Below are 26,788 nucleotides of genomic sequence, written 5' to 3'. Positions count from 1 at the left end.
TTTTAACCCGCCGCTCGCGCCGAGGACGAAATTCGGCGGCTCCGCGCGCGAGTACCCCTTCGCGAGCTCGCGCGGGTCTCGCCGCTGGAGCCGCCGACCCGAAGCCGCGGACGACGGGCGGACGCCGTGGATGCCGTACACCGGCCGAGGCGCCACCGCGTGCGCGCTCGCGCTCGCGCTCGCGCCCGCGCCGATCCCTCCGAGCTTGCCGCCCTCCGAGTCGTCCTCCGCCCTAGCCGCCGCCGCCGCCGTCGTCGTCGTCAGCGTCGGCGTCACGGACAGCGTCACGGACTTCGTCGACGTCGCCGCCGGCCGCGCGGACGACGGCCGCGAGCCGCCGCCGCCGCCCGCCTTATTCGCCTTGCTCTTCACGAGCTTCCCGGGCGACGCCGCAGCCTTCGCCGCGATCGACGCGGCGACGGCGCCCATCCCATCGCGTCCGCGAAGGCCGCGTCTCCCTCCTCCCGCGTCGATGATGTCGCCCGCGGAGGCTGGCCGCCGCGGCTTCTTCCCTCGCTCCATCACCCCGACCCACCCTCGTCCCACGTCCTTCGGGTCGCCTTCGCCGCCGCGCAGTCCCCCGAGACGCTTCCCGACGACGGAGAAGTCCACCATCGTCAGCCCACTTCGCGTGCTCAGCGCGGTCGCCGCGAACGGCTCGTGCGTCGGCGGCGCTCTCGAGTCGGCGCGCTCCGCCGCGGCTTTCGCGGCTTGGTTTTTTATCGCCTCGCCGCCGGCGAGCGCGCCGAGCCGCGCCGCCTGCGTGGGTGATTTTGCGATCGGTCAGTCGAACGTCTTATGTACCGGTCAAACGTACGTTGAAAGGGAAGCGCGGGTGAAGAGTGACGACGGGAGAGAAAGTCCTTAAGGATCGGCGTTCACCACGCAAACGGGGTCGTATGGGAGGCGGTCTCACCTCCGCGCGCAGCGTCCCGCCGGGCGTCGACGGCGCGAGCCCGTCGTCGTCCCAGTCCGAGTCGTCTTCATCGTTAGTAACCCCGGCGGCGACGCGCGCGCGTCGCGCGTCGCCGGGGCTCGACGAGAGAAGAAGCCCCCCGGATGCGGACGCCGCGCTCGATGATGGTCGTACTATACGAGCGAATGTCGGAGTTGAAAGGCGTCAGTTGGCGTTGAAAGGCGTCGATGGCGGGGATTGAAAGCGAGGGATGAGCGGAGAGAGACGCCGGGAAAAGTCCTTAAGAAACGGCGTTCACCACGCGAACGCGGTCGTATGGGGACCAGTGTATAGAACGCACCTGACGACGACGCGCGGAGCGCCTCTCGGAGCTTCCGCTCTTTTTCCATGCGCGTCTCGACGTTTCTACGCGCGACGTGCAGCTTGTACTCCTCGTCCGTGTTCACCTTGAAGCGCACGGGGAGCGCGCCGATCGCGTTCGGGGGGTCGCCGGCGGGGAGCGTCTCGAGCTTCTTCGCGTGCCCGGTCGGGTCCGCGCCGCGCGCGCGAGTCGTAGTCGTCGCGGCGCTTTTGGATTTCTCCTTGGTCGAAAACGTCGTCGTCGCGGGAGGCGCGATGCCGCGTCCCGGCGCGAACGCGCCGCCCGTGCGCACGAGCCGCTGCCCGTCCTTCGCGCGGTGCCCGTGCGGGCGTATCACCTCCGTCGCGGTCGCGGGGTGGTCTATCGTCCGGACGAGCGTCCGCGCGATGGCGCTCTGCGCGCGCCATCGCTTGTCTTCGCGCAGGATATCGCGCGCGTCGCGTCGCTCGCGTCGAATCGCGCGGCGCTCCTCCGCGCGAAGCGACGCGTCCGCGGCGACGAGCTCCGCGGGGTCGACGACGCGCCCGGCGCGCGAGGTGTCGAAGAACCGCGCGTCGATGTTCGACGCGGAGAGCGTCGGGTGCTTCGCGTGCGGTACCCTGGGGTGGACGACGGGACCAGGCGGGGAGAGGGAGAGGGATCTGTGATGAGCGCACGTCTCGTCGCGGAGGCGACGGAGGAATCGCATCATGGGAAAATAATCATCATCTCGCGGCGCGACGACGACGACGACGACGACGGCGGGGGACGCGCGGAGACGCGACGACGGAAGCGATCGCGCGCGGACGCACCCTGGCGGCCGCTCGTCGACGTGCCGGTCCCGCGCGGACGGCCACATGACCGCCGACCCCGCCGCGGACGCGATCTGACTCGCGGCGCGACGACCGCTCCGTTTTTGTTTGACGCGTTCCCCTTCCGGTTCGGGACTTCCGAGAGTGGACCGTTGGGGCGAGCTGACAGCTGTACGAAAAACGGCCCCGGGGGGATGATGACGGATGGTTCGAGACGACGCACACGTCCCCCGCGCGCTCCGATGGTCGCGACGAGCGCGCGACCGCCGCTGCGCGCGCTGCAGCGGCACAGCGTCGACGCCGGCGACGGAGGCGCGCGTCCGACGACGACGACGACGACGCGCGACGTCGGCGTCGACGACGACGACGAAAATGTCCCCCCGCTCGTTGCGGCCAGTCCGAAGCATCATGCGACGCTCCTCTCCCTCGCGAAGCCGTCCACGGCGTCGTCGCTCGCGGAGCGCATCCTCGCGGACGCGACGTGGAGCGCGCCGCTCGTCGTCGCGGCGGCGAAGACGAAGTCCAAGGCGAGACGCTCNGGGAAGCCCGCGCCGCGGCCGATAGGACGCCGCGCCGCGGCCGCGCGGCTCTCGTTCCGCACGTCCTCGGATCTCAGCAGCGGAGACGACGAGAATGCGCGCGACGCCGACGCCGACGCCGACGAGACGACGACGACGACGACCCGCGGCCGGTCGCTGACGCGACACACCGCGGCGTCGCGCGCGTGGCGTCGCGACTCCGCCTCCCCGGTCGCGAGGGGGAGCGCGGGCGGGTGGTCCTCGGACGACGACCGCGTCGCGATCGAGCGACGCCCGGCGTGGCGGCCGGCGGGAGGCAACAATAACGACGACGACGCCGCCGGATACGCCGCTCGCGCGCGCCGGTCCTTCCGGTCGCGCTCGCCCCGCGCCCACGGCGGCGGCGCGTCCGAGTCAGAAGACGACGGCTCGTGGGCCGCCGCGGCGATGAACCCGACGACCACGCCCGGGTCCGTCGAGGCGTGGGCGGCGGCCGCAGCGGAGGCGATGATGCGCGACGGCGCCGACGCGGATTCGCCGGCGTCCGAGGCTGTCATCCACCGTGGCGGCGGCGGCGGCGGCGGCGGGGGTCCCATCCCCAAGACGATGGCGAGGAGGGCGCTGATGTCGAACGCCGCTAGGAGCGCGTCCGCGTCGCCGCGCGGCGGCGGCGGCGGCGGCGGCGGCGGTGGGTGCGGCAAGTGCGACGTCGTCCTCGGCGTCGCCGCCGCGGTGCAACAGCTGTGCGAGCTGAAGGACGTCGAGATTGCAAAGTTGAAACGCGTCGTCGCGGCGGCGACCGCGGAGAAGATCTCCGGCGCGATCGAAGCCGCGAACGAGCTCGCGCGGAACGTCGACGGCGACGGCGATGAAGAAGAAGCGGGCGAAGAGAAGGCGGACGACGACCTCCCGGACGCGGACGCCGCGGCGGGCGCGGGCGCGGGCGCGGCTTCTTCTTCTTCTTCTTCTTCGACGACGCTCGAACGCGACCGCGCGCGCGCGGCGCTCCGAGACGCGGAGATGGAAATCAACAAGCTCGAACGCGAGTTGCGTCTCGCCACCGGGGAGACGGAGGCGCAGCGCGCGGAACGCGACGAGATCCTCGCGAAGCTCAGAGAAGCGCTCGACAAGGCGGAGGCGCGCGCGCGACGCGCGGAGGCGGAAGCGATCGGCGCCGCGGAGGCGAAGACGACGCTCGAGAAGAAGCTAAACGCGCTCCAAGACGAGCTCGCGGCGTCCGCCATAAACGCGCGATACGCCGAGCGACGTGACGACGCCGAGCGCGCCACCGTCTCCTCCCTCGAGTCCGAGCTCGCGGAGGTAAAGCACGAGCTCCGCTGCGCCGTCGCCAAATCGGAGGCGTGCGTCGCGAGCTACGTGGAGCGCGAGAGAGAACGCGACGCGGAGACGAGCCGCTCGGTGGTGGCCGCGGAGAAGGACGCGTGGGACGCGCGCGCGGAGGTTACGACGTTGAGGCTTCAGCTCAAGTCGAGCGAGCGCGCGCGCGTCGCCGCGGAGAAGCGCGAACGCGAGCTCGCGGAGGAGACGGAGGAGACGAAGCGGCAGGCGCATCAGCTGATGGGGGAGGCGGCGGACGCGAGGCACGACGCCGCGGACGCCGCCACGGCGGCGCGCGCGTCGGCGCGCGAGCTCGTCGCCGCGAAGGATGAGCTCATCCGCGTCAACGAAGACCTCGCGGCGGCGTGCGAGGAAAACGCGACGATACGCGACGACCTCGCGGCGGTGGCGACGGCGGCGGCGAGAGAGGCGGAGGTGGCCGCCGCCGAGGAGAGGGAGAGGGAGAGGGAGAGAGAGAGGGAGACGGAGGAGGACCCGGACCCTGCGACGCCGGAGTGGAAGCGGGCGCGTCGCGCCGCGGAGGCGGAGACCGCCGCGCAGGCCACCGCGGAGCTGCAGCGGCGATTGGACGACGCCAACGCGCGGCTCACGAAGCTCGCGACGACGAAGGAGTCCGCGGCGAGGACGCTGAAGAACGACCTGGACGTCGCGCGGAGGGCGAGCGAGGACGCGATGGCCGCGGCGGCGCGCGCGGAGGCGGCGACGGCGGCGGCGCGCGCGGCGGAGGCGGCGGCGAAGCAGGACGCGGCGGCGTCGAAGCTGACGTCGAGAAAACTCCGCGACGAGCTCGACGCCGAGCGCGAGCGGTTCACCGCCGCGCTGCAGACGCACGAGGCGGACGCGGAGAAGAGCGTGGAGACGCTGAAGGACGTGGAAGCGAAGATGAAACGGCTGGAGGAGCGGTCGCGCGCGGCGGAGCGCGCTCTGGAAGCGTCGAAGGAGAGGACGTCGACGCTCGAACGCGCGCTCGAAGAGACTTCCGCGGAGCTCGTCATCTCGAGGGACCGCGCGTCGGCCGCCGCGGAGGACGCCGCGGACGCGCAGGCGCACGTCGCGGAGCTCATGGGCGACGCGATGCTCGGGAGGGACTTCTCCGCGTCGCCGCCGGCTGATGACAGCGCGTCGCAGAAGACGAGAAGGACGGCGACGACGACGGCGACGACGACGACGCGCGACGCGTCCTCGAGTCCGCTCGCCGACGAGTTGGCCGCTTCTCCCGCGACACCGCGGACGCCGGAGACGCCGCGCGAGGTGCTCGCGATGCGCGAAGAGCTCGAGCGCGCGCGCGCCGAGCTCGAGCGCGAGCGACGACGCGCGGAGGAGGCGAGGCTCGAGGCGGAGCAGGTGAAGGTGCTCGCGGCGGCGATGACGCCGCGGCGGCGGCGGGGCGACGAGGGCGACGACGACGCCCCCAGCCCGTTTCGGAACGCCGCCGCGGCGGCGGCGGCGTCGCTGTCCACGTCCCTCGCGGACGCGGACGTCACGCTGCTGGTCAAGCCGCGCGTGTCGCTGACGTCGTCGTCGCACGCGACGCCGGAGAAGTCCACCGCGCTGACGATGGATCGGTCCGTCGTCGCGACAGAGCGCAGCTTTAGCTTTGCCGTCGGCGGCGGCGGCGGGAACGCGAACGCGAACGCGAACGCGAACGCGAACGCTTCCTCCCCGGCGCCGCCGCAGACGGAGGAGAAGGTGCGCCTGCGCCAGCGGCTCATCGAGTCCGTGTACGAGATCGATAAGCTCCGCGCCAAGGTGAGCTCGCTCGAGTCCGAACGCGCGGAGTTGGAGGCGACCGTGCTCGACCTGGACGCCGCCGCCGCCGCCGCCGCCGCGGAGGACGAAGAGAAGTGGAGGTCGACGCGCCGATCGACGTCGCCGCGGCACCGCGTCGGCGCCGACGCGGACGACACGTCACCCTCGCCCTCAAGCGGCGGTCCCGGCCGGACCCCGCCGCGAGTCCCGGAGTGGGAGAAGGACCGCGCGGAGCTCGTGAAGAAGATGGCGGCGCAGGCGGAGACGATCGCGAGGCTGAAAGCGGCGGCGAGACCAGCCGCGGTCGCGACGAACCTCGACGACGCGCTCGTGATGGACGACGATCGGGAGCGCGCCGAGGGTGTCGGGAGCGTCGCAGACGACACGCGGATCGTCGAGTCCTGCGACGACGAAGAGGAGGACGACGCGACGCCGCTGTGCGCGGCGCTCGCGGCCGTGGACGCGACGACCGGGAGCCGCGTCGGCGGCGGCGATTGCGTCGATCGCGGCGGCGATCGCGGCGACGGCAGCCCCTCGGGCACGTTCGCGACGCCGGACGGCGCCTCCGCGCTCGTCGCGAGCGTCGTCTCCTCTTCCGGGGGCGACGGTTTGAACACCGGCGGGAACGGGCGCGAGTGCGTGAACGAGACGACGACGGACGTCGACGGGTCGAACAGCTCGCTGCCGGACGCGGACGCGTGGCTGCGAACGGCGGAGCGAGCGGGACGGGTCGCGGTGGGACTGTCGCGGTTCGCGTCGCCGTCGCCGAAGAATACTGCTACCGGCGGCGGCGGCGGCGGCGGGTCGAGCTCGAAGGCGTCCAAGTCCAAGTCGAGATCGACGACGCCGGCGACGCCGCTGGAGAGGAGGGCGTTCTTGCGGTCGGCGAGCAAAGGTCTGCGCGTGACGATCGATGAGGACGACGACGAGAAGTAGAGAGTTGACAATTCATTTGGCTCGAGAAAAAAATTAAAACGCGCGAAGAGGGGAGGGGCGACGAGCGACCGCGCGCGAGATGTACCGGCGTTCGTGCGTGGTGCATTCAACGTCAATTCAATCTACGCCCTCGATCAATTTCCCAGGAGACTCTCAGATATCGTCGTCACCACTCGCGGGCAGTGAACCTTGTGCGGCTCGCCGTCGCCGTGTTTCCAGTGCCACTTCTGGCACTTTCGCGAGCAGTACCTTACGCCGCGGCACAGCTTGCACGTCCAGTACGCGTACTTTCCGCACCCGGAGCAGCGGCGGAGCTGCTTCAGGAGTGCTTTGACCTCCGTGATGGCATCTTCAGTGACGTCACGTCTAACATCGTCGCTGCCTTTCTCCATCCGGAACAATGCGACTTTGAGTATGTCCTTCGCAAGTCGAATGTTTTTCTCGAGGCCGCACAGGCCGTGGAGAAAACACAACGCGACGTGGTGGAACTCGTTCACCGCCCTGTGTTCGGGAGGAGATCCGAACACAAACGCAACTCTGGCCTCGGAGCTGAGGCTCAAGCCGGTGATACTAACGATGAGGTCGAGAACCTCCGTCTTTACCTTCCTCATTTTTTTTAACTCTTTGACAGCGGCGGCATATCCGCCGCCGGCAGACTTCGCGACCCAGTATTCGTGCTTCACCCAGTCCGCTTGGAGGCATTCATCAATACCGCGATGGTACGCCTTACCGTACCAATATTGCGCTTCTGGATCGCCCTTCTCCGCCGCTGATCGACACAACTCGATATATTTCGCTTCGTCTCGCTCGACTCCGTAGCCGTGTAGGTACACCGCGCCGAGCCAAAACTCGCCGTTGGCGTCGCCTCGCTCGGCGACATCCGCGAAGATCTCCGAAATGAACGCCTGGGAGTCATTTGTACGTTCAGATGTAGGCCTTGACATGTCTAAGCCCGCTCTGTAATCGTTCTTTGCGACTGCCAACTGCGCGGGTATGTGCTTCAGCTCGTAGCTCTTCGACAACCAGTACTCGCCCGTCGCGTTACTTTTCCCGACGCCACCGGTCCCGAGTTCGTAGTGTTGGGCGAGCTCCCACGCGGACGCACCGCAGTCTTGCTTCGTGGCCTTAAACATGAGAGCCTTTATGTTCTCTGGACACTGCCCCCAATCATCTCTTGTATCGCCACAGATCGCGCGCGCGGTGACGTGGCCCAGCTGCGCGGCTTTCTCGAGCCACGACCCTGCCTCCGCGTCGTTCTGCTTCACGCCTCTTGTCCCGACGTTGAAGTGCATGTACAGCTCAAAGGCGGACTCCGCGCATCCGCCCTTGGCCTTCTTGATCAGGTCCTTGACGTTCTTCGGGCGCGACGGCATCGCGCGCGTGCGGTGGACGACGGCGCGCGCGCGAAGATACCGCGACCACGACGCCTCTTTCTCCAAAAGACCGAACCCTAGATCTGGGTGGGGAAAGTCTGGGAAAAGTCTGGGAAAAGTCTGGGAAAAGTTCGAACGAGCGAGGGCGCTCCCGCGCCACTCCATTCGCGCCGCGGTCGTCATGACGCGCATAGCGTCGTTCGAGGACGACGACCTCCCGAACATCGTCGACGACCGCGTCACGATGTCGTCCTTGTCCTCCTCCGACGACGACGGCGTCGACCCCCCCGCGTCGCGCTCCTTCCACCTCGGGGACTTTTCCCGGAGCGCGGGCGCCGCCGTCCGCGTGCGCTTCGGCGGCGGCGGCGACGACGACGACGACGACGACGACGACGCGAGCTACGACGCGACGGACGACTCGCTCGATCGCGCGCGCGTGACCATGGGGATCGAGGCGTTCGAGGACTACGACGACGAGATGCGTCGCCTGACGGGGATGACCTTGGACGCGGACGACGACGCGGACGACGACGACGACGCGTCGCGAGGCTCGGTGGACACCCTCCGCGCGGCCGCGGCGTCGCCGTCGCGCGCGTCGCGCGCGTCGTCGTCGTCGCCGTCGCCGCCGCGGTCGATGAAGACGGTCGCGAGGCCGGCGCGATCCGCGCTGCGCCTGGGGTTCTTCGGCGGCGGCGGCGGCGGCGGCAGCGACCGCGGCGACCGCGACCGCGGCGGCGGCGACCGCGGTCTCGAGAAGAGCGACGACGCGAGAAATTTCCTCCGCGACGACGGCTCCCCCTACAAATACGTCGCGCCGTACGACGCGCCGCGGTCGCCCGCGCGCGCGCGCGACGCGCCGTCCTCATCCTCGTTCGCGGGGGCGTTGTCCTCCCCGTCGTCGACGTCGTCGTCGTCGTCCGCGTTGACGTCCTCCTGGGACGGCGTCGACGCCCTCGCTTTGCGCGAGCGGCTCAAGGACTTCATTCGAGAGAAGGCGCCGGCGACGAGCGAAGCGGACGTCGAACGGCTCGCGCGGGAGGAGGAGGAAAAATTCGCGCTGGAGTACGCGATGATTCGCGCGGATGACGTGGACCTCGCGACGCGCAGGGACTTTTTCGAGATGCGAAAGGACGACATCACGGAGCGCGGGGGGTTTCTCGTGAACTTTCTGGCGCGTCGAGGGACAGACGTCAAGGACTTCATCAACGAGGGAAAGCCGCTCCCGCCTCCGGACGTCAAAGTCGTGCGCGCGTTGGAAGCGCAGAGGGAGAGAGACCCGGAGAGCTCGCCGTACGGTCCCGAAGATAACATCTACGCGCACCAGCAGTTCGTCGCGTTCGTGGTGCGATACGATCACGCCGTGCAGTGCGAGGAAACGGCGCGGTGGGAAAATGTCTTCACGTGGCAGACGACGGCGCCGTTTGAATTCGACGACGACCGCGCGTTCTCCACGGACGCCGCGATGGACGAAATCAAAGAAGCCTCGACGCTCAAGGGAATATCGATATTGTGCCCGGACCAGGATAAGAGAGTCTCGTTCGATAGGAAATTCCCGCGGGCGGACCCTCTCGGTCCCACGTTTCTCACGCCGAGGGGTCGAAGCGTTCACGAACGCGGCGAAGCCGTCGTGAACGCGCGGCGACGACGCGAGGTCCTCAGCCTCCGCGCGACGGCGTCACCGAAGGAGACGTGCGAGCGCCGCGTCTGCCGCGGGTGGATCAATCGGACGTGCGGCGGCAAGGACGCGCGCGGCCGCGCGTGTCTTCACGGGTCGCACCCTGGCTCGGCCGCGGACAGGCGAGCGACCGCGGCCGCGAGAGAGGAGGCGCGTTCGATCCCGCGGCAGTTTCGATCCCCGACCTCCACGACGCCTTTCATCTCCAACCCGCCAACCGACGCGCCCCTCACAACGCCACCCCGTCGTCGGTTTGGTCCAGGGGGAAGTAGACCGCGGCGCGCGTACGCCGCGGCCGCTCCTCGCGCGCGGCGCGATGAAGCCGTATATCCCTAGGGCGCGACGGGACCCGGGCGAGCCGCCATTCTTGGGCGGGTACCCGTTCGACGTCGTCGAGGAGGGCGAGATCGCGACCGTGCCGGCGGAGCTCCTCGATGACGACTACGCGCCGCCGGTGCGTCTCAGGAAAAAGACGACAGAGAAGACGGCGACGACGACGCCGTCGCTCGCGGCATCGTTCGACGACGGCGACGTCGAGGAGATACCGGAGGCGACGGAGGATCTTAGGTGCGTTCTATACACTGGTCCCCGTACGACCGCGTTCGCGTGGTGAACGCCGATCCTTAAGGACTTCGCCCGGCGATTCTGTGCGCCCAGCCCTCGGTGTCAATCCCCGCCCTCGACGCCTTTCAACGCCAACTGACGCCTTTCAACTCCACCCCGACGTTCGCTCGTATAAAACGACCCTCAGCGTCTCGACGGAGGAGGCGTGGAAGATCGCGCGCGCGTACTCGTACGACGGCGACGCGACGTCCTTCGACCGCGACCTCCTCGACAGGGAGGAGAAGACGGAGAAGATCGATTTCTGGAGGAGCATGATCGCGGCGGACGACGAGGACGGCGTCTTGTTCGGCGGCTCGTTGGGGTCGGGATGGTGACGGGGGCGACGCGGGCGATGAAACGGATCGACGACGACGACGAGCGACGAAGAGCGACGAAGAGCGAAGAGCGAAGAGCGAAGAGCGACGCGCGCGCGGACGACGAATCATCGGTGCAGAAGCCTATCGACGAACGAGTGGAATCATTATGCGAACGAACGAACTACAACACTACAGCACGACTACGTGTTCTTCCCGCGGAAGTCCGGCCTCGACGCCTTCCCCATGCGCACGCCCGCACCGCTGTGCGCTCTGTGCAGCTCCCCGACCGCGCCGCCGTCGTCCGGCTTCCCCACCTCCAGCGTCGCTCCCTCCTCGCGCTCGGGGTCGACGACGACGTCCTTCGTGGGCTCGACCGCGTCGATCTCGCGACCCGCCGAATCCGCCGACGCCGCCGCCGCCGCCGCGCTCGTATGGGCAATCACCCTCGAGCGCGTCCCCGGCAGCCCCGGGTGCGAGTCCTCGAACGGCGCCGTCGACCCCTCGCCGTCGACCCCTCGCCGTCGCCGCTCTCTCCGCCGCGCGAACTTCCCGCCGTCCTTTGGTTTCTCTTTCTTCTTCTTCTTCTTATCTTCCGCGTCCCCCCTCCCGCCCCCGACGCCGTCCTCGCCGTCCTTGTCGTCAACATTCTCCCCGTGGTGGTACACCGTCGCGCGCATGCGTTCGAGCAGATCCTCCATGTTCCCGCCTTTTTTCCTCGCCTCCGTCAACGCCGCCTTCGCCTCCTCCGCCGCCTCGTGATCGTACTTCTTCGTCTTCTCGAACGTCACGAGCCGCCGCCCCCACCGCGTGCTCAGCAGCTGCATCGAGCTCGCGCGCAGCGTCAGCATCGGGTGCGACGGCACGCTGTCCACGCCCGCGGAGGCGGCGTCCTCGGGATCCGCGGCGGCTGCGGGTGAACGAACGAACGCGTCGGTCAGTCGTGCGTCTCACCGGTCAAACGAAACGAACGTTGAAAGGGAAGCGCGGGCGAACCGCAGGCGAAGCGCGACGACGGGAAAAGTCCTTAAGAAACGGCGTTCACATCGCGAACGGGGTCGTATTGGGACCAGTCTCACCGGGGACGAAAAAAGAGAGACGACCGCCGACGCTCAGCAGCCGCGCGGCTTGCTCCATCAGGTCGTCCATGCACTCGTGGAACGGGTACGGCACCGTGCTCGGGATGTGGTTTTCCCTGTGCTGCTCCGGGACGGCGCGCGCGGTGCCGTCCGGTAAGCGCTTGCGTCCTCCGCTCTTTCGGCCGCCCGCGCGAACGCCGTAGGGGGGGTCGCCGACGACGCCCTGGAGGTGCCCTTCGCACGCGCCGCGCTCCGACGCCGCGCCCGACGCCGCCGCGCCTCGGAACGGCGGCTTGTGGAGGTCCGCGCGGAGAAGCGCGATCGGCGGGGGCAGGGCGTAATCTTTAAAGTTCGTCCACACGTCGACGTGTTCGCCCGTCCGCTTGTCCTTCTTCCCCCAGCGTATCACTCTGATGACGGTCGAGGGTCCGTACGAAGCGATGATATCGGGGTGGAGTTCAAAGGCGTCAGAAGCGGAGTTGAAAGGCGTCGAGGTGTGTCGGGATTGTGAGCGAGGGGTGGGCGGAGAGTTACGATCGCCGGGAAAGAAAGTCCTTAAGGATCGGCGTGCACAACGCGAACGGGGTCGTATGGGAACCAGTCAGCGTGAGGACAACGCGCCTCACGTCGATGTCGCTTCCCATGGTCATCGCGCCGAAGTGCGCCGCCGCGATGAGGACGCTGCCGGTGCCGCAGAACGGGTCCCACACCACCCTCCCGGGTCCCGCGTGCACCATATTCGCCATGATGAGCGACATCTCCACGTCCATCGACGTCGGGCCGAGGTAGCGGCGCTTCTTGAGGTCGTACGTGTTGATGGCGGCGCGCGCGGCGGACGCGGCGACGACGCGGCCGAAATAATGCCGCGACGGAATGTCAGACGGAATGCCGCGGAGGTCGTTCCCTTCCGCGGACTCGATGCTCCAGAAGAGATGCTCCGCGCCTTTCATGCGCGCGCGGCCGTTGAACTCCACCGCGGGTTTCAGCGCGTCGATGCGTCGCACGGCGGGGCCCCAGTTGTCGTCGCGGGTGCCGTGTAAGGTTTTGCCAAAGTCCTCGAGCTCCACCTTGAACGTGCTGCCCTCCGCGGTGTATCGCGCCTTCGTCTCCGCGTCGAACGCCGCGATCGCCGCGTTGAGCTCGTCCTGGTCGTTCCCCTCGCCCCACAGCTCGACGATGCCCTTGGTGAGGATGCTGCGCTTCATGATCGCGCGCGCGGCGTCGTCGGAGGGGAGACGCACGTAATGGAAGGGCGAGTGCTCCACGCCGCCGAACGGCGCGCGCCACTCGACGGCGTCTCCGAACCCGTTCAAGTCCGCGAGGGCTTGGAACTCCGCGCGGCGGAAGTCCAAGTGCCGGTGCATGAAGTAGCACAGGTACCACCCCATCGTCCTCGCGCGGCGGGAGAAGGGGGGGGGGCGGTCGCGGAGGCGACCGGGGGCGGCGCGCGCGCGCGGAGGATTCTGATGCGTCCTCCGAGACGAGCGCTACGAAACTCACGTCTTCCTTCAGTTCGCTTCGTCGCGGACGACGCCGTCACTCCGATGTCGGCCGCGGCGGCGACCCGCGGGGCGCCGCCGCCGCCCTCGCGCGCGCGTCCTCGCGCGCGCCGTCGCCGCGTCCTCGCGCGCGCGCCGCGCGCGTCGTCCGCGACGACGGCCGACGCGGACGCGACGAGAGACGTCGACGACGACGACGACGAGATGGAGATCCGACGGATGCGCGCGTGGTGCGACGCCACCTCGCGCGGCGTCGACGCGTCGCCGTCCGACGTCGCCGCGTTCAACGCGCTCGTCGACGCCGTCGTCGCGCGAACGACGACTTCCGCGTCCACGTCCACGTCCACGTCGTCGCTCGCGAACACGCGATGGCGGCTGCTCGGTTGCGCGCAGCGCACGCTCCCCTCCCCCGGGGCGTGGCTCGCGAGTCCGTTCTTCTGGATCGCGAAGGAGGCGCAACAGGAGAGCTACCGCCTCGCGACGTCCGCGCCGGACCTGTTCCCGCCGTTCAAGCTCGCCGCGCGCCTTAGCGCGGGGATGGACGCGCCCAAGACGGGGGAGATGTGGATAGACGCGTTCGGGAAGAGGGAAGTGCGCGCGGGGTTCCCGTTCGGAGTGATTGAATCGTTTCTGAACGGGTTCGCCGTCGCGTTCCGAGCCGGAGACGCGACCCTGGAGTTTGGCGACGACGACGGCGACGACGGCGGCGGCGGCGACGGCGAGACGACGACGACGACGACAATGATGACGTCGAGGGTGCGCGTGGACTTTGGCGACGGTGCGGTCGTCGGCGACCTCGTGACCGAGTGCGTCGTCGGACTCGCCGAAGAAACCGGCGGCGGCGACGACGCGACGGCGACGACGCGTCGGAAGATGGCGTCGCTCGTGTCCACGCGGTTCGAAAACACCGGCGTCGTCGCGCTGGACGGCGTCGCCGTCCCGTCGGGCGCGATCATGAAAACGCTGATGTCGCCGTCCCCGAGCTTGCGCGAGCGAACGACCGGCGCGCGAGGACACCCGGGGGTTCCTTACGCCGCCGCGATCGTCGTCGTCGGCGGGGGTACAGCTGGCGGGGGTACAGCTGGCGGCGGCACAGCTGGCGGCGGCGGAGAAGCGGAGGCGGAGGCGTACCTCGTCGCGACGGCGGGGTCGTGCGAGGCGACGTCCACGGCGTTGCTGTACGAGCGCGTGGCGTGATGCGTCGTTTGTCATTAGCCTTCGTTAGCAGCACCACTGCGAGCATCTCGCGTGGTGATATGATAGACTACACGTACCGTAGACGACGAACTTTTTTCTAAAACTTCCCCTTCCGGAAGTGCCCTCTCTGCTGCTTATCCTTGACGCGTTTCGCCACACCCCCCGTCCGGCGTTTGTGCGCCGCCCGCACGCGCGCGGCGAGCGGCAGGTTCTTCTTCTTCGCCTTCTCCTTGTTCGACTTCCCGCCCGTCTTCTTGTTCTTCCTCTCCTGCGACGACCCGAACTCGCCGCGTTCCTCTCTCCCCGCCATGATCGACGCCACCCTGGACGCCTTGTCGTGCGCCTTGCGGAGGCCGATCGCGGCGAGCGCCTCAGGGTTCACCCTTCGGTCCGCTGTCGACGACCCGAACCGTTCCGCGTCCGCGCGGCGCATCAACGCGCGCAGTTCGTCGTTCGCGGTCGCGTCCGCCTTCTTCCCGCCGCCCTTTTGCATCGCGCCGGAGAGCTGGCTCGCGGTGCGCAGCGCTTTGATGCGTTTGAAGTCGTCGGGGGTGAGCACGCGCGTGCGTTCGATCGCGGCGGCGTCCGCGTCCGAGTCGCTCGCGTCCGAGTCGCCGTCGCCGTCGTCGCCGTTCTCCTCGGTCTCCTCGCGTTCTCTCCGCAGCCGCGTCGCCTCTTTGTGTCGCCGTCGCAGCTCAGAGAGGGATAAGACGCCGTTCTTGCGGACTTTCGGGAGCGGCGCGCCGGCGGCTTCCGCTTCTTTGACCGCGTTCGCGGCGAGCTCGCGGCGTTGGTCCATCGTCATCGAGGGCGCGAGGCGTTTCCGCTTCACCCCAGTCTTGGCGTCGACGACGCGGTCGTCGTCGTCGTCGTCGTCGTCGTCGTCGTCGTCGTCGTCGTCGTCGTCGTCGTCGTCGTCGTCGTCGTCGTCGTCGTCGCTTTCCTCCACGTCGTCGTCGTCGTCTTCGCTGGCGCTCTCCTCTTCCTCTTCCTCTTCCTCTTCTTCTTCGTCGTCGCCGACGCCCTCACCGTCCTCCTCCTCTGCCACTTCCTCTCCCTCTTCGTCGTCGTCGTCGTCGCTCGAGTCGGCGGCTTCCTCGACGTCCGAGTCGTCCTCCCCCCCGCTCTCCGCCTCGTCGTCGCTCTCCAACGCCGCCGCCGCCGCCGCCGCCGCCTTCTCCGCGGCTCTCTCTTCTTTCCTTAATCGCGACTCCTCGCGCTGTAAGAGCTCCGCGCCTTCGATGCGATCGAGGACCTTCTCTGATCCGTACGCGTCGACGTCGCGGTCCAAGTCGGCGCCGCGGCCGCGGTCCTTCTTTTCCAGCATCTTCGGCGCGAGCTCGCGGAATAAAGAGATGAGCGCCCTCGCCGCGGTGGCGACGGGTTTGTCCCGCGCGCGCTTGTACTGCGCGAGGTCTTGAAGGAGGTCCGAGTTCATCACGAGCGGGCACCTGCGTCGAGCGCGAGCGAGTCAGTCGTCGGCGAGTCGCTCGCTGGTTTGGAAAGAGAGAGACGAACGAAAACGAAACAAAGACGAAAACGAAAACGAAAACAAAAGGTCCCGTCCCTCGACGCGCCGCGCCCTCGGTGGTGTCAATTACTAAGCGGATTAATTCGTATGAGTCATGTTGTGAATGCTCTCCGCTGAATTATTTGCTCATCATCCACCGACCGTTTGCCGCGACGCGCGACCCGTCGAGAGAGGTCGGAAAAAAAAAGGGTCCGGGGAGGAGGGAAACGCAAACGCGCCGCTCACCTTAAACAAATCTCCCTCACGGTGTTAATACCCACGGCGACCACCTCCGGACGCGCGCGGTCGTGCACGAACTGATTCACGAGCTGCCGCAAGAGCGGATCCAGCGCGTCCGGGGGCACGAGCTCGTGACACGCCGTCGCCGCCGCCGCGAGCAACCGCGTGACTTCGCGTTGATTCGGCTGCACGTATCGCTGCAAAAACGGATACAAGTGCAGCAAGTGCAACCGGTGCAACCCGACGACGCGGGATACCACTTGAATGAGAAGCATCTTCGTGTCGAACTTGAGCGCGCTGCCGGACTGCAGGCGGTTGAACAGCGTCTCCGCGAACGCTTGCGGGTCGTTGACGAGCTGCATCGCGGCGAATCGCGCTTCGCCGTTTCTGCCGCCGTCTTCTTTTTTGTTCGCCCTTCGTATGGACGCCATCTGGCGCTTCAGCTTGGCCTGTTTCTTTTGTTTCGTCCTCGACACGCCCTGCGCGTTCGTCCGTGGTGGATGAGATTTTGAGTTTGAATTCGATTTTGGAAGTCAGCGTCCGTGCGATCGCGTGTGATGAAGACGCGACGTGACGAGACGAGACGAGACGCGTCGCGTCGCGTCGGTCCGTGGCCTCAGAGATCTTGGTGATCGAGTGTCGTCACCGCTTGAACCTCGAGAGTAGCAAATATATCAATACATCACCGGCCACCGACGAAATGACGAGACGACGGACGAAACGAACGGACCCGCGGGCGAGGGACGACGCGCGCGAGAGAGAACGTAACCGGGACCGGGACCGGGAACGCCGCGGACCGAGCCGAGCGGAGAAAAAAAAGAGAAGAAAAAAAACCCAAACCCAAACCCAAACCCACCTTGTTGTACGCCTTGTACACGTCCTCTTTGCTGACGCCGCTGCTCGTCCCCGCGGCGGTCCCCACCCCCGTCTTCGCCTTCTTACCCACCGCGTCCTCGTCCTCGTCGTCCTCGTCCTCGTCCCCCGCCTCGGCCGCCGCCTCCGCGGCTTCGTCCTGCCCGAGAAAAAATTTCAACGCGCCCACCATCACCCGCGGCGCCGGGTGCTTACACGCGTCCGCGACCAAGTTCACCGTCCGCGCGTCGCTCCACACGTTCCTTCGATACAGCTCCGTGATGACCGCGAGCGCCTTCTTCGCCGCCGCCTCGTTCTCGTCCTTGAGCGTGGCGGCGAGAAAGTTTTGCACCGAACGGTTCAGCCGCTCGTCGCGTTTGTTTTTATTCGCGCGCTTGACGTCCGCGACGACGTGCCGGAAGATGAGCACGCGGAGCTGCTTGTCTTGGCACCGGAACAGGCGGAAGAACAGCGGCAGGAGCTCGGTGGCTTGGACGCTGCCGCGGTTGCGCAGGAGGATGAGCGCGGACGTCAGCGACCGACGCAGCGACGGGTCGAGGTGCGCGTAGTGCTTCTCGAGGAGGTCGACGAGAGCGACGTGGAACCGCGGCATGTCTTTCGGGTACGACGCCGCGACTTGCGCGAGAAACGAGACCAGGTCCGCGAACTCTTTGAAGTCTTTCCCGGGTTTGAGCATGAAGAGGCCGTGCAGCGCGTTGAAGTGCTGGAGCTGCATGAGGACGTCGTCGCGGTATCCCTCCGGGTCGCGCTTGCATTTCCCTTGCAGCCCGAGCAGATCCACGCGCGACATTGTCGCGGCGGGTTCTCCTCGTCCGCGTCGCCCCGCCTCGCCGCGCGCGTCTCGCGCGTCTGTCTTCTCGGAGGAGACGCGAGGCGGCGCTCCTGCCGCGCGCGCGTGCTCCTCCTCTGGACGTGCCCCGTGCGTCGCGCGATGCCCCCCGCGTCGGCGGCGCCGACAGATTAGATTCGTCTCGATGGCGGCTCGCGCTCTTTTTTCGACCGACCGCGACCAGACCAGCATAAAAATACAGCTGTGCAACGCCCGCGCCCCCACCACCTCCGCGCCACTCGCGAGCGCGCGGCGTCGGACGACGCCATGGGACGCCCGCGGTCGCGGTCGCGGTCGCGGTCGAGAGACCGCGACCGCCGCCGCGTCGACGACGACCGCCGGAGGAGGAGCCGCAGCCGCAGCCGGAGTCGAGATCATCATCGCGATCGCGCGCGCGGGGGGTCCGACGAGAGACGGCACCGGCGGGACGACGACCACGATCCTGGGAGGCGTCCCGCGGCGGCGCCCGCGGCGGCGCCCGCGGACGACGAGGCGGAGAAGAAGCGCAAGCGCCTCGAGGCCGCGCGGTCGCTCATGCAGAAGAAGAAGCAAAAGACGCTCGACGAGAGCGCGGCGGCGGCGCGCGGCGCCGACGCGCGCGCGAACGGGACGGCGCCGGCGCCGACGACGCTCGCGGAAGCCGCGGTCACCCCCGCGACGGCGGCCGCGCCGACCGCCGCGCCGGCCGCCGCGCCGCGCCCCGGCGAGGATGATGAGGAGGAGGTCGACCCGCTCGACGCGTTCATGGCAACGGAGGTGGCCCCGGAGGTGGCGCGCCGCGTCGCGGAGGAGCGCGCGGCGAAGACGGCGTCGATGCTCGCGCGCGCGAACGAGATCAAATCAGCGCGCGAGCGCGGCGTGGACGTCAAGGCGAGGAAGGACGCGGCGATGCTCGAGGACGTGGACGAGGAGGACGTCCCGGACGAGGTGATCGAGGTGCCGGACAACAAGGTGAAGCTCGTCATCGGCGCGGGGGGCGAGAACGTCAAGAAGATTCAGAAAAAGTCCAACGCGCGGCTGCAGGTTCGGAGGAAGGACGACGTGATGAATCGCGGGTTCGGCGGCGTGACGGCGACGGAGTGGGAGGACGGCGTCTTCGCCGCGGAGGGGGGGCGCCGCGACGGCGTCACGAAGGACGGCACGCCCATACCCGTGGTCCCCGGGATGACGACGTTCATGCTGTTCGGGTCGAAAGACGAGCGGGAACACGCGAAGAAGATGATTCGCGACTTGTTCGACCGCGCGGAGGAGGAGAAGCGACAGAAGCGGCGCGACGATAAGGAGCTCGCGAAGAAGCGGAAAGAGCGCGAGCGGCAGATGTATCACCTGCGGCATAAGAAGGACTACGACGTCTTGGAGGTGCCGCTGGGCGCGTCGAAGGAGGAGTGTAAGAGAGCGTACAGGAAGCTCGCGGTCCGGTGGCATCCGGATAAGCACGCGGACGGCGACGCGAAGGAGGTGCGATCGATCGGCGCTCTCTTTCTCTCTTTTCTCCTCCGCGCGCGATCGGTCGGTCGATCGTTGATTCTCGACCACTCGTTTTTACACGTCATCGAATCGAATCACGCGCTGACCAATCACCACCCGTCCTCGCGCGCAGACGGCGTCGAAAAAGTTTTTGGAGATTCAGCAGGCGTACAACAACCTCATGACGACGGACGAGGAGGCGTCGATCGAGGCGCTCGCGGGCGGCGGCGGCGGCGGCGGCGGCGGCGGCAACGCCGCGAAAGCCGCGAAGGACATCGCGGCGGCGATCAAGAAGGCGAGGGAGGCGGTGGCGGCCGGCGGCGGCGGCGGCGGCGGCGGTTTCACTTCCGACGACGTCGCCGCGAGCGTGCGAGAGGGGGTGGAGCGAGCGAAGAGAGCGGCGGAGAGAGCGGCGGAGGAGGGGAAACGAGCGAACGCGGAGGCGGCGATGAAGGCGGCGCGCGACGCGTACGATCGCATGGGGTGATGGCGTCCGCGGACTAGGTTCTTAATCGCGCGGACAGAGTAGTACAGTACGTAGTCTCTCGACGCTTCGCCGGCGGCCGTAGACGCCGACTTACACCAGCCAGACTTCTCATCAGTTGACAGCTTGGCGGATTTCGAAGTCGTCCTACATGCAGAATCAGGTTTTTTCCGTTCGACCGCTCCGGGGGCGCGGCATTACGCCCGCCCCCGCCGACGTCCATCATGGGCGCGAAAAAGACATTATGGATCGCGTGGATCATCAACTTCGTCTTCGGGTTCCTGTTCTGCATATGCGCGATCGTCAACGCGAGCGCGGTGGATAAGATTCGGGACCACGCGCACGGGCTCGGGGATTCATCCACGGAAGATCTCATCACCGCCATCGTGACGACGCAAGCCTACGGCGTCGTCATGTGCATCATCTACGGGACCTTCTCCCTCCTCGTGCTCCTCCGCAAGGTGCGTGTTGTGTGTTTGTGCACGTCGCGCGGCGTGATCGACGGCGACGACGCCGCGTCGCGTCGCGCGTCGTCCGCGGCGAGCGATCGCCCTCGTCGATTTATCTCGTCGAGAGCCGCCGCGTCGCGTCGTTCGCTCAACGACTTTTTCAGCCTTCGTCGGTCAGTCGTCTCACGCCGCCGTCTCACTCACGCGCCCTCCCCCTCCTCCTCCCTCCGCGACAAACAAAACAGACGACCGCGAACAGCGGCGCGGGGGTCATGTACGGCGTCATCATCGGCAGCGCCGTGCACATGTTCTTCGCCCTCGCGCAAGTCTCCGCGCTGTTGATGGAGCACGAGTCGTGGATTAAGGTGCGTTCTATACACTGGTCTCCATACGACCGCGTTGGCGTTGTGGACGCCGATCCTTAAGGACTTTTGCCGGCGCATCTCTCCGCCTACACCTCGCTTTCAATCCCCGACCTCGGCGCCTTTCAACTCCGTCTGACGCCTATGAACTCCACCCCGACATTCGCTCGTATAGTCCCTCCCCGCGGAATACCACTGGGAATCGGACGACAAGAAGACCTACGAGGCGACGTACGTGATGGGGTTCATCTCTTGCGTGCTGTTCTTCGTTCTCGCCGTCGTGAAGGTGTTCTGCATCTCCGCGGTGACGAAGGGCGACGAGCCGTACGACTCGTTCAGGGATCGGTACGCGCGCGAGGGCGGCGCGTCCGCGAACGCGGCGTGATCGCGTTCGTCGTCGCGAGAAGTTTTACGGATGCGCGCTATAAGGTGTGATGGAATATGACGAACGAAGAGAGCGTCCACTCTCATCACTCCCACGCGCGGCGCAAAAACTCTTCCAACCGGGGTCGAACCGATGACCTTGCGATTAACAGTCGCACGCTCTACCAACTGAGCTATGGCCCGCGCCGCAGCGACGCGAGCGACGCCGCCGCGCCGAAGATCCTCACCGCCGCCGCGTACCCCGCGATCGTGATCGGCATCAGATGCACGCCGTCCACGCGGTCGTCCGCGAGCGCCTCCGCGAGATGGAGCTCGCATCGCTCGTCCGCCCACGCGCGAAACGTCGACGCGTCCATGTCGCGCTCGCGCGCCTCCCACTCGCGCAGCGTCCCCGCGGCTTTGGCTTGCGAAGAATCCTCATCATCAGAATCCTCCGCGAGCCCGCACAGATCGATCCATCTCGCGAGCGACGCGCTCGACGACGCGAGGTGGAGCCCGACGATGATCTCCGCGTCCGCGTCGAGGTTTTTGGCCTTCACCGAATCTGCAGCGCGCGGCGGGCGGCGGGAGGATGCGGTCGGTCAGCGTGGTAGGCTATCAGATTCGATGATGCGTCGCGTCGCGCGGCGGATAACCTTAACTCCCGTACGGGAAGCGGTCGCGGTCTCACTCACCCCACCACCGCCTCGCCGCCGCGGGGGCGACGCCCCACGGCTGCGTCACGACGACGCGCGCGCCCGCGTCGAGCTTCTCCTCTAACGCGCGCACGGAGTCGCCATCCATCGCCGGGTTCGCCGCGCACATCAGGAGGACGTCCGCGTCGATGTCGCCGCGGTCGCGCAACCTCGACGCCTCTCGCAGCAACGCGACGGATGTTAACTTCTCGTTCGATCCTCCATCGCCGCCGCCGTCCCCGGACACGAGCATCAGCGCGGACGCGCCCGACGCGGACGCGAGCATCATCTTCTCGCGCGCGTCTTCCATCGTCGCCGTCCTCGACCCCGCGATCGTCTGCGCGTGCCACGACGGCGTCGACGCGGCTTCCGTCTTGGACAAACGCGCGATGCGAGGTATCGCGTCGCCGCGATTGTCGCCGTCCCCCCAGGTCGGCAGGTCCGGGTGCACGACGCCGTCTACGACCGGACGCGCGAACGCGCTTCGCTGCGCGGCCCACAGGACGTAAGGGCTGCGCTCGAGGAGGACCCTGACCGCGGCGGACGTCGCCTGCGTTGGGGTGGGGCGTCGAGGGATGGGTGAGGTTGAGAAGAGTTGAGGTGCCGAGTGCGGGGACGCGCGAAGGATGCGAACGGAGGACGCCGCGCGCGGAGGAGGGACGCACCGCTCTCGCGCCGGTCATCCCCGCGGCCGCGGCCGCCGCCGCGGACATGCGGACGCGCGAGGGGGGGGCAACGTGTGGCGACGCGGACGGCGAGGACGCGACGTTTTAGGCGCTCCCTCGGAAGGGACGACTCGACGACTTGAAGTTTTGTGAAGTTGTCGTGGCTTTTCCGTCGCCTCTCACTTCCTCTCGCGCGCCGCCACGCCGCGTCTCGCACGGCGATCATGGTGAAGAAACGAGGAGCGAACCAGCGCACGGGCGGCAAGCCGTTCATCGAGTGGTGCGCGGAGAACGGGGAGCGCGGCGAGAGGCTCGCCAACGAGTTCCGCGAGGAGCTGCCGACGGAGCTGACGAAAGCGTCGCACTACAAGGCGAAGTGGAAGTGTTTGAACTGCAAGCACGTGTGGAGGGCGAAGGTGTGCAACCGCACGAACAGCAACAGGCCCAGCGGGTGCCCACAGTGCGCGAATTACGCGCCGGCGAGCGAGACGAACAACTTCCTCGCGTGGTGCGAGAAGAACGGCGAGCTCGGGAAGAAGCTGTCGCGCGAGTACGTCGACAAGGACAAGCCGCCGACGGCGGTGACGAAGGCGTCGAGGTACAAGGCGCTGTGGAAGTGTGAGGAGTGCTCGCACGAGTGGCGCGCGAGGATGACCGAGCGCACGAAGAGCGTCAGACCCACCGGGTGTCCGGCGTGCCCACCCCCCGGAGAAAACTTACGCAAGAAGCGCGACCGCGACGAATAGACGCGACGCGACGCGAGACGGAGAAACAAAACAATAAATACGGATTGAAGAACCCATCCCCCCCCCCCCCGCCGCCGCCGCCGCGCTCACGCCGCGCGCACGAACGGAAGCTTCAAGATCCGCTCCTCCAGATCCGTCTTCAACAGCGCCTCGAACTCGCGCGCGACGCCGGCGTCCTTCGCGCAGATCCCGTCCATGTCGTACATAAGCTTATCCACCTCGTACGCGACTTGGTAATTCTCCTTTATCCAGTCCTCGTCCCACTCGCGGTATTCCCCGTCTTCGATATCCTTCGCCTTGGCCTTCGCCTTCTCCTCCACGAGCGCGGCGAACGCCCCCGCCTCCTTGAGCTTCTCAACGAACGCGCCCTCCCTGGCGTCGCGCGCCTTCTTCATCTCTCTGTTCGCCGCGGACCACGCCCCGGGGTTCGGCGTCAGCCCGGTCCTTCCCTCGTATGTCGCCGCGGCTTTCACGGCGTCCACGACTACGGCGAAGACGCCCGACGTTTGCATCGCGTCGTACGCCGCGACGGCGCTCGCGTCTCTCACGAAGAGCTCCGCGAGCGCGCGGTCGTTCGCTCTGACGTCGTACGCGTCCTCGAACGCGAGGCCGTGGTCCGCGAAGAACTTCGCCGTCGCGCGCCCGCGCAAGAAGAAGAGCCGCGCGTCGATCTGCGTCATCTCGTCTTCGAGGTCTTCATCGTAGTAGTCTCCGTAGTTGTCGTAGTACTCGTCGATTTCGGTCTCTTCGCCGTCCGAGTTCGTCTCCTTCTTCCTCACGATCTCCCCGAGCTCCAGCTTCGTCTCGTGCCTGGTGCTCGCGAGATTCCTGTTATGTCTCATCGCGCGCTGAAACTTCCCGCGCGCGTCGCGCTCCTTCGCGCGCGCCTCGTTGCGCGCGGCTTCGAGCGCATGCCGCCGTACCGCGACGGCTTTCTCGAAGGCGTCCTCGGGGTACTCCGCGTCCGAGAGACCGCGCGCGTCGTCTTTCGGCTTCGTGAGCCGCGCGCGCATCTTCTCCGCGCGCTTCGCGGCGATCGCAGCCTTCTTCTTCTTCGTCTCCTCGTCCTCGTCGTCGTCGTCGAAGGACATCGCCACGCCGCCGAGCTTGACGGCTTCGCCGATGCGTCGCGCCTCTTCCGCGTCCGCGAGCCCGACGTATCCCCCGGACCTCTCCGCTTCGATCCTCGCGCGCTCCGCCGCGCCCTTGAGCTGATGCTCGCGGTCGCTCTCGACTGTGTTGACGTCGACGTTGTCGAACGCCATGATGCCTCGGACCGCGGCTTCGAATTCGCCGCGTTGGATCACGCCGTCGCCGTCGGCGTCGATCTTTTTCACGAGCGCCGCGATCATCGCGTCGTAATCGTCGTTGAATTCCGACGGCTCGATCCCGGCGTTGGCGCACAGCGTGTTCATCAGGCGCGGCTGCACGCGGAGCCCGACGCCGAGCTCGGCGGGGGTGAGGCGTCCGCTGTTGTCCACGTCCATGATGGCGTACAGACGGAACAGGTTCTCCACGCTCTCGCGATCGCGATCCTGCTCCACCTTTCTCAGCTCCGCCTTGTGCGATTCCACGATCTTCTGGATCTGCTCGCTCTCGGGCTTGGGCTCGGTTCCGAAGCAGCCCATGTCGCGAGGGTGGTGGGTGGGATGGGGGGTGTGCGGTGGCGGATGGACGAGGGCGGTGCGCGCGCGAGTGACGCGCGGGGCGATCGCGCGATCGATCTATTTTGTTCGACGTTGTTCTGTTCGGACAGGAAAGAAAAAATCTCACTGCTGCTGATGATTTCAAGTCCGTATCGGCGCCACTTGTCGCCGCCGCCGCCCTCCCTCTCCCCCCACGCGCGCTACCGCTCCGGCGCGGTCGTGTTCGCCGCGGACGCCTCCCTCCCAATCTCACCGTTGTTCCCCGAGATGGGACACGGCACCCCCAACATCGCGCACCCGACGTATATCGCCATCTTCACTCGATCCGCCACCGCCCCGACCGAATCCGCCGCCGGCCGCACGACGAGGTCGAACTGCCCTGGCGTCCCCGCCTTGTCCTCGTGAAAGTAGTAGTCGATCACGTACCGCACCTGTTGACCGCACCGATCGACGTACCAGTCGTGCCGGTCGAACGGCTTCCCGCCCCCGGTCAAGTACCGCGCCCACGCGAGCGGCGAGAGGTCGTCCGGCCTCCCCAGAAATCGCAGCAACATCGGGTCGCGGCACTCGTGGACGTGCAACCGCTCCCACGCCACCACGCGCCGCCACGTGTCCTCGTTCATCGCGTTGTGCACGCTCACGACCGACTCCATGTCGTCCTCGGTGCAGTCGGTCGCCTTGCCCTTGCGCACGAGCGAGTTGTAGAACATCTGCGGCGAGGGGTACGTCCACGTGGACGCCTCCGCGGACGACACGCCGGACTTTGGGATGGTCGATCGCTGGCGTTCGGTGGAGATCTTTCGACGCTGGCCCGGCGCCATCGACTGCGACGCGGCGACGGGCATGTTGTTCCGCGGGTCGATCTTCTGGTTGTAGACGTTGAAGACGCCGTGCACGCCGCGGTACTCCTCCGGGACGGGGCAGGAGGCGTCCGCCATCGGGTTCGCGCCCGCCGCGCCCGCGGCGGCGGCGGCGCGGCCGCCCGCGCACGGGATCTCCGACGTCGCCCCGGGCGGCGGGGCCGTCGGCGCGGACGCCGGCGACGACGACGACGACGCGGGCTTTCCTTGCGCGGCGCCCATCGCGTCTGTCTCGCTCGCGCGGGAGTGGGAAGGAAGGCGCGCGGAGCGCGGCGGCGGCGCGAGCGGCACTGACGAGGGCGTGACGTCGGCACTCCGCCGTGACGTCGGCCTGGCTGGACGGGAGCGGGACCCGCGCTACACCGTTTGCCCATACGCGTACTGTATCGTACTACGCGGGCCACGCCCCCGTGAGCCGTCGCGTCAAAACGATTTCCTCGATATGTCCGACAAAGCACGCCGCGCGCCATTCGCCGCCGCGATGGGGTGCACGCAGTCGAGCGAGAGCGCGAGGAACGTCCCGGTGACGAGCTCCACGGGGGGGACGCATTACCCGAACTTCGAGATCCCGAGGCCGTTCGACATGAACCCGCCGCCGACGACGTGCGCGCGTTCGCGCTCGGATCCCTCTCGAATCTCGATCGCCCCCGCTCTCGTCCTCGCGTCCACGCCCCGCCCCCACCCCACCTTCTCTTCCCTTCCTCTCTTCGACGTCGCAGCGAAGCGCTCGAGCGGATGCGGCTCGAGTTCTGGGACGTCCAGCCGTCCTACGGCGGCGACGCGTCGATGTGGACCGCGCTGCGCGCGGCGGTGGAGGCGATGCGCGAGGACGGAGGTGCGTTCATCGATGTCGCATTTACACTGGTCCCCGTACGACCGCGTCGGCGTTGTGAACGCCGATCCTTAAGGACTTTCTCTCCCGGCGGTCGCATCTCTCCGCCCAGGGTCCCTCGCTCTCGATCCCAACACACCTCGACGCCTCACAACTCCGCTTCTGACGCCTTTCAACTCCGCCCCGACGTTCGCTCGTATGGACAATCACCCTCGTGGAGATCTCGACACCGCGCGGCTGCTGGTGGACAGCGCGGGGATCATCGTCGCGGCGCCGAACATGACGACGTGCTGGGACACGATGGGGCACAAGTACGTGCTCCCGAAGTGGGTGTTCCGGGACCCGAGGAACGCGATCGGCGGCGGCGGCGGCGGCGGGACGAAGACGAGGCGGGGGT

At 67.6% G+C, this 26,788-nt stretch overlaps 13 protein-coding genes across 13 annotated transcripts; 7 read left to right on the top strand and 6 right to left on the bottom strand.

The window, feature by feature from the left end:
• Nucleotides 1-2,310: 2,310 nt before the first annotated feature.
• On the top strand, nt 2,311-6,630 carry MICPUCDRAFT_53988 (uncharacterized protein; the record flags this gene model as incomplete). The annotated part of the gene is made up of 1 exon (XM_003064179.1): nt 2,311-6,630. One exon carries the CDS (start codon nt 2,311-2,313, stop codon nt 6,628-6,630), a length of 4,320 nt encoding a protein of 1,439 aa, XP_003064225.1.
• Nucleotides 6,631-6,764: 134 nt separating this feature from the next.
• MICPUCDRAFT_53987 (uncharacterized protein) lies at nt 6,765-8,003 on the bottom strand (the record flags this gene model as incomplete). The annotated part of the gene is made up of 1 exon (XM_003063991.1): nt 6,765-8,003. One exon carries the CDS (start codon nt 8,001-8,003, stop codon nt 6,765-6,767), a length of 1,239 nt encoding a protein of 412 aa, XP_003064037.1.
• Nucleotides 8,004-8,184: 181 nt separating this feature from the next.
• On the top strand, nt 8,185-10,014 carry MICPUCDRAFT_53986 (uncharacterized protein; the record flags this gene model as incomplete). Its single annotated transcript, XM_003064178.1, has 1 exon — nt 8,185-10,014. The coding sequence occupies one exon, from the start codon at nt 8,185-8,187 to the stop codon at nt 10,012-10,014; it is 1,830 nt and encodes a 609-aa protein (XP_003064224.1).
• Nucleotides 10,015-11,308: 1,294 nt separating this feature from the next.
• On the bottom strand, nt 11,309-13,056 carry MICPUCDRAFT_2776 (uncharacterized protein; the record flags this gene model as incomplete). The annotated part of the gene is made up of 3 exons (XM_003063990.1): nt 11,309-11,462; nt 11,650-12,065; nt 12,289-13,056. Coding segments are annotated over 3 exons (1,338 nt in total), but the record flags the coding sequence as incomplete, so codon positions are not given.
• Nucleotides 13,057-13,218: 162 nt separating this feature from the next.
• MICPUCDRAFT_53984 (uncharacterized protein) lies at nt 13,219-14,370 on the top strand (the record flags this gene model as incomplete). Its single annotated transcript, XM_003064177.1, has 1 exon — nt 13,219-14,370. The coding sequence occupies one exon, from the start codon at nt 13,219-13,221 to the stop codon at nt 14,368-14,370; it is 1,152 nt and encodes a 383-aa protein (XP_003064223.1).
• Nucleotides 14,371-14,467: 97 nt separating this feature from the next.
• MICPUCDRAFT_23401 (uncharacterized protein) lies at nt 14,468-17,783 on the bottom strand (the record flags this gene model as incomplete). Its single annotated transcript, XM_003063989.1, has 6 exons — nt 14,468-14,701; nt 14,753-15,024; nt 15,400-15,494; nt 15,582-15,821; nt 16,127-16,599; nt 17,043-17,783. The coding sequence occupies 6 exons, from the start codon at nt 17,781-17,783 to the stop codon at nt 14,468-14,470; spliced, it is 2,055 nt and encodes a 684-aa protein (XP_003064035.1).
• Nucleotides 17,784-18,356: 573 nt separating this feature from the next.
• Nucleotides 18,357-19,819, top strand: MICPUCDRAFT_66309 (uncharacterized protein; the record flags this gene model as incomplete). Its single annotated transcript, XM_003064176.1, has 1 exon — nt 18,357-19,819. The coding sequence occupies one exon, from the start codon at nt 18,357-18,359 to the stop codon at nt 19,791-19,793; it is 1,437 nt and encodes a 478-aa protein (XP_003064222.1). The 3' UTR covers nt 19,794-19,819.
• A 166-nt stretch (nt 19,820-19,985) lies between these two features.
• Nucleotides 19,986-21,061, top strand: MICPUCDRAFT_53981 (uncharacterized protein). The gene is made up of 3 exons (XM_003064175.1): nt 19,986-20,234; nt 20,468-20,587; nt 20,760-21,061. The coding sequence occupies exons 1-3, from the start codon at nt 19,998-20,000 to the stop codon at nt 20,967-20,969; spliced, it is 567 nt and encodes a 188-aa protein (XP_003064221.1). The 5' UTR covers nt 19,986-19,997; the 3' UTR covers nt 20,970-21,061.
• An 80-nt stretch (nt 21,062-21,141) lies between these two features.
• MICPUCDRAFT_53980 (uncharacterized protein) lies at nt 21,142-22,355 on the bottom strand (the record flags this gene model as incomplete). The annotated part of the gene is made up of 3 exons (XM_003063988.1): nt 21,142-21,512; nt 21,643-22,192; nt 22,308-22,355. The coding sequence occupies 3 exons, from the start codon at nt 22,353-22,355 to the stop codon at nt 21,142-21,144; spliced, it is 969 nt and encodes a 322-aa protein (XP_003064034.1).
• Nucleotides 22,356-22,531: 176 nt separating this feature from the next.
• Nucleotides 22,532-23,053, top strand: MICPUCDRAFT_53979 (uncharacterized protein; the record flags this gene model as incomplete). Its single annotated transcript, XM_003064174.1, has 1 exon — nt 22,532-23,053. One exon carries the CDS (start codon nt 22,532-22,534, stop codon nt 23,051-23,053), a length of 522 nt encoding a protein of 173 aa, XP_003064220.1.
• An 86-nt stretch (nt 23,054-23,139) lies between these two features.
• Nucleotides 23,140-24,697, bottom strand: MICPUCDRAFT_53978 (uncharacterized protein; the record flags this gene model as incomplete). The annotated part of the gene is made up of 1 exon (XM_003063987.1): nt 23,140-24,697. The coding sequence occupies exon 1, from the start codon at nt 24,679-24,681 to the stop codon at nt 23,140-23,142; it is 1,542 nt and encodes a 513-aa protein (XP_003064033.1). The 5' UTR covers nt 24,682-24,697.
• A 304-nt stretch (nt 24,698-25,001) lies between these two features.
• Nucleotides 25,002-25,562, bottom strand: MICPUCDRAFT_5948 (uncharacterized protein; the record flags this gene model as incomplete). Its single annotated transcript, XM_003063986.1, has 1 exon — nt 25,002-25,562. A coding segment is annotated over one exon (561 nt), but the record flags the coding sequence as incomplete, so codon positions are not given.
• Nucleotides 25,563-26,279: 717 nt separating this feature from the next.
• On the top strand, nt 26,280-26,748 carry MICPUCDRAFT_9260 (uncharacterized protein; the record flags this gene model as incomplete). The annotated part of the gene is made up of 2 exons (XM_003064173.1): nt 26,280-26,394; nt 26,612-26,748. Coding segments are annotated over 2 exons (252 nt in total), but the record flags the coding sequence as incomplete, so codon positions are not given.
• Between the last annotated feature and the right edge of the window lie 40 nt (nt 26,749-26,788).

Source organism: Micromonas pusilla (assembly GCF_000151265.4).
Source record: "Micromonas pusilla CCMP1545 genomic scaffold MICPUCscaffold_16, whole genome shotgun sequence".
NCBI classification, from domain to species: domain Eukaryota; kingdom Viridiplantae; phylum Chlorophyta; class Mamiellophyceae; order Mamiellales; family Mamiellaceae; genus Micromonas; species Micromonas pusilla.
Note: the sequence above shows the minus strand (reverse complement) of the source record. Positions and strands in the feature narration are given on the sequence as shown.

Excerpts from the sequence above, each read along its gene's own strand:
- MICPUCDRAFT_53981 (XM_003064175.1), top strand. The coding sequence starts at position 19,998 with ATGGGCGCGAAAAAGACATTATGGATCGCGTGGATCATCAACTTCGTC. Across the intron at positions 20,235-20,467 it reads TCCTCGTGCTCCTCCGCAAG|ACGACCGCGAACAGCGGCGC; the intron begins GTGCGTGTTGTG and ends CAAACAAAACAG. Across the intron at positions 20,588-20,759 it reads AGCACGAGTCGTGGATTAAG|TCCCTCCCCGCGGAATACCA; the intron begins GTGCGTTCTATA and ends TCGCTCGTATAG.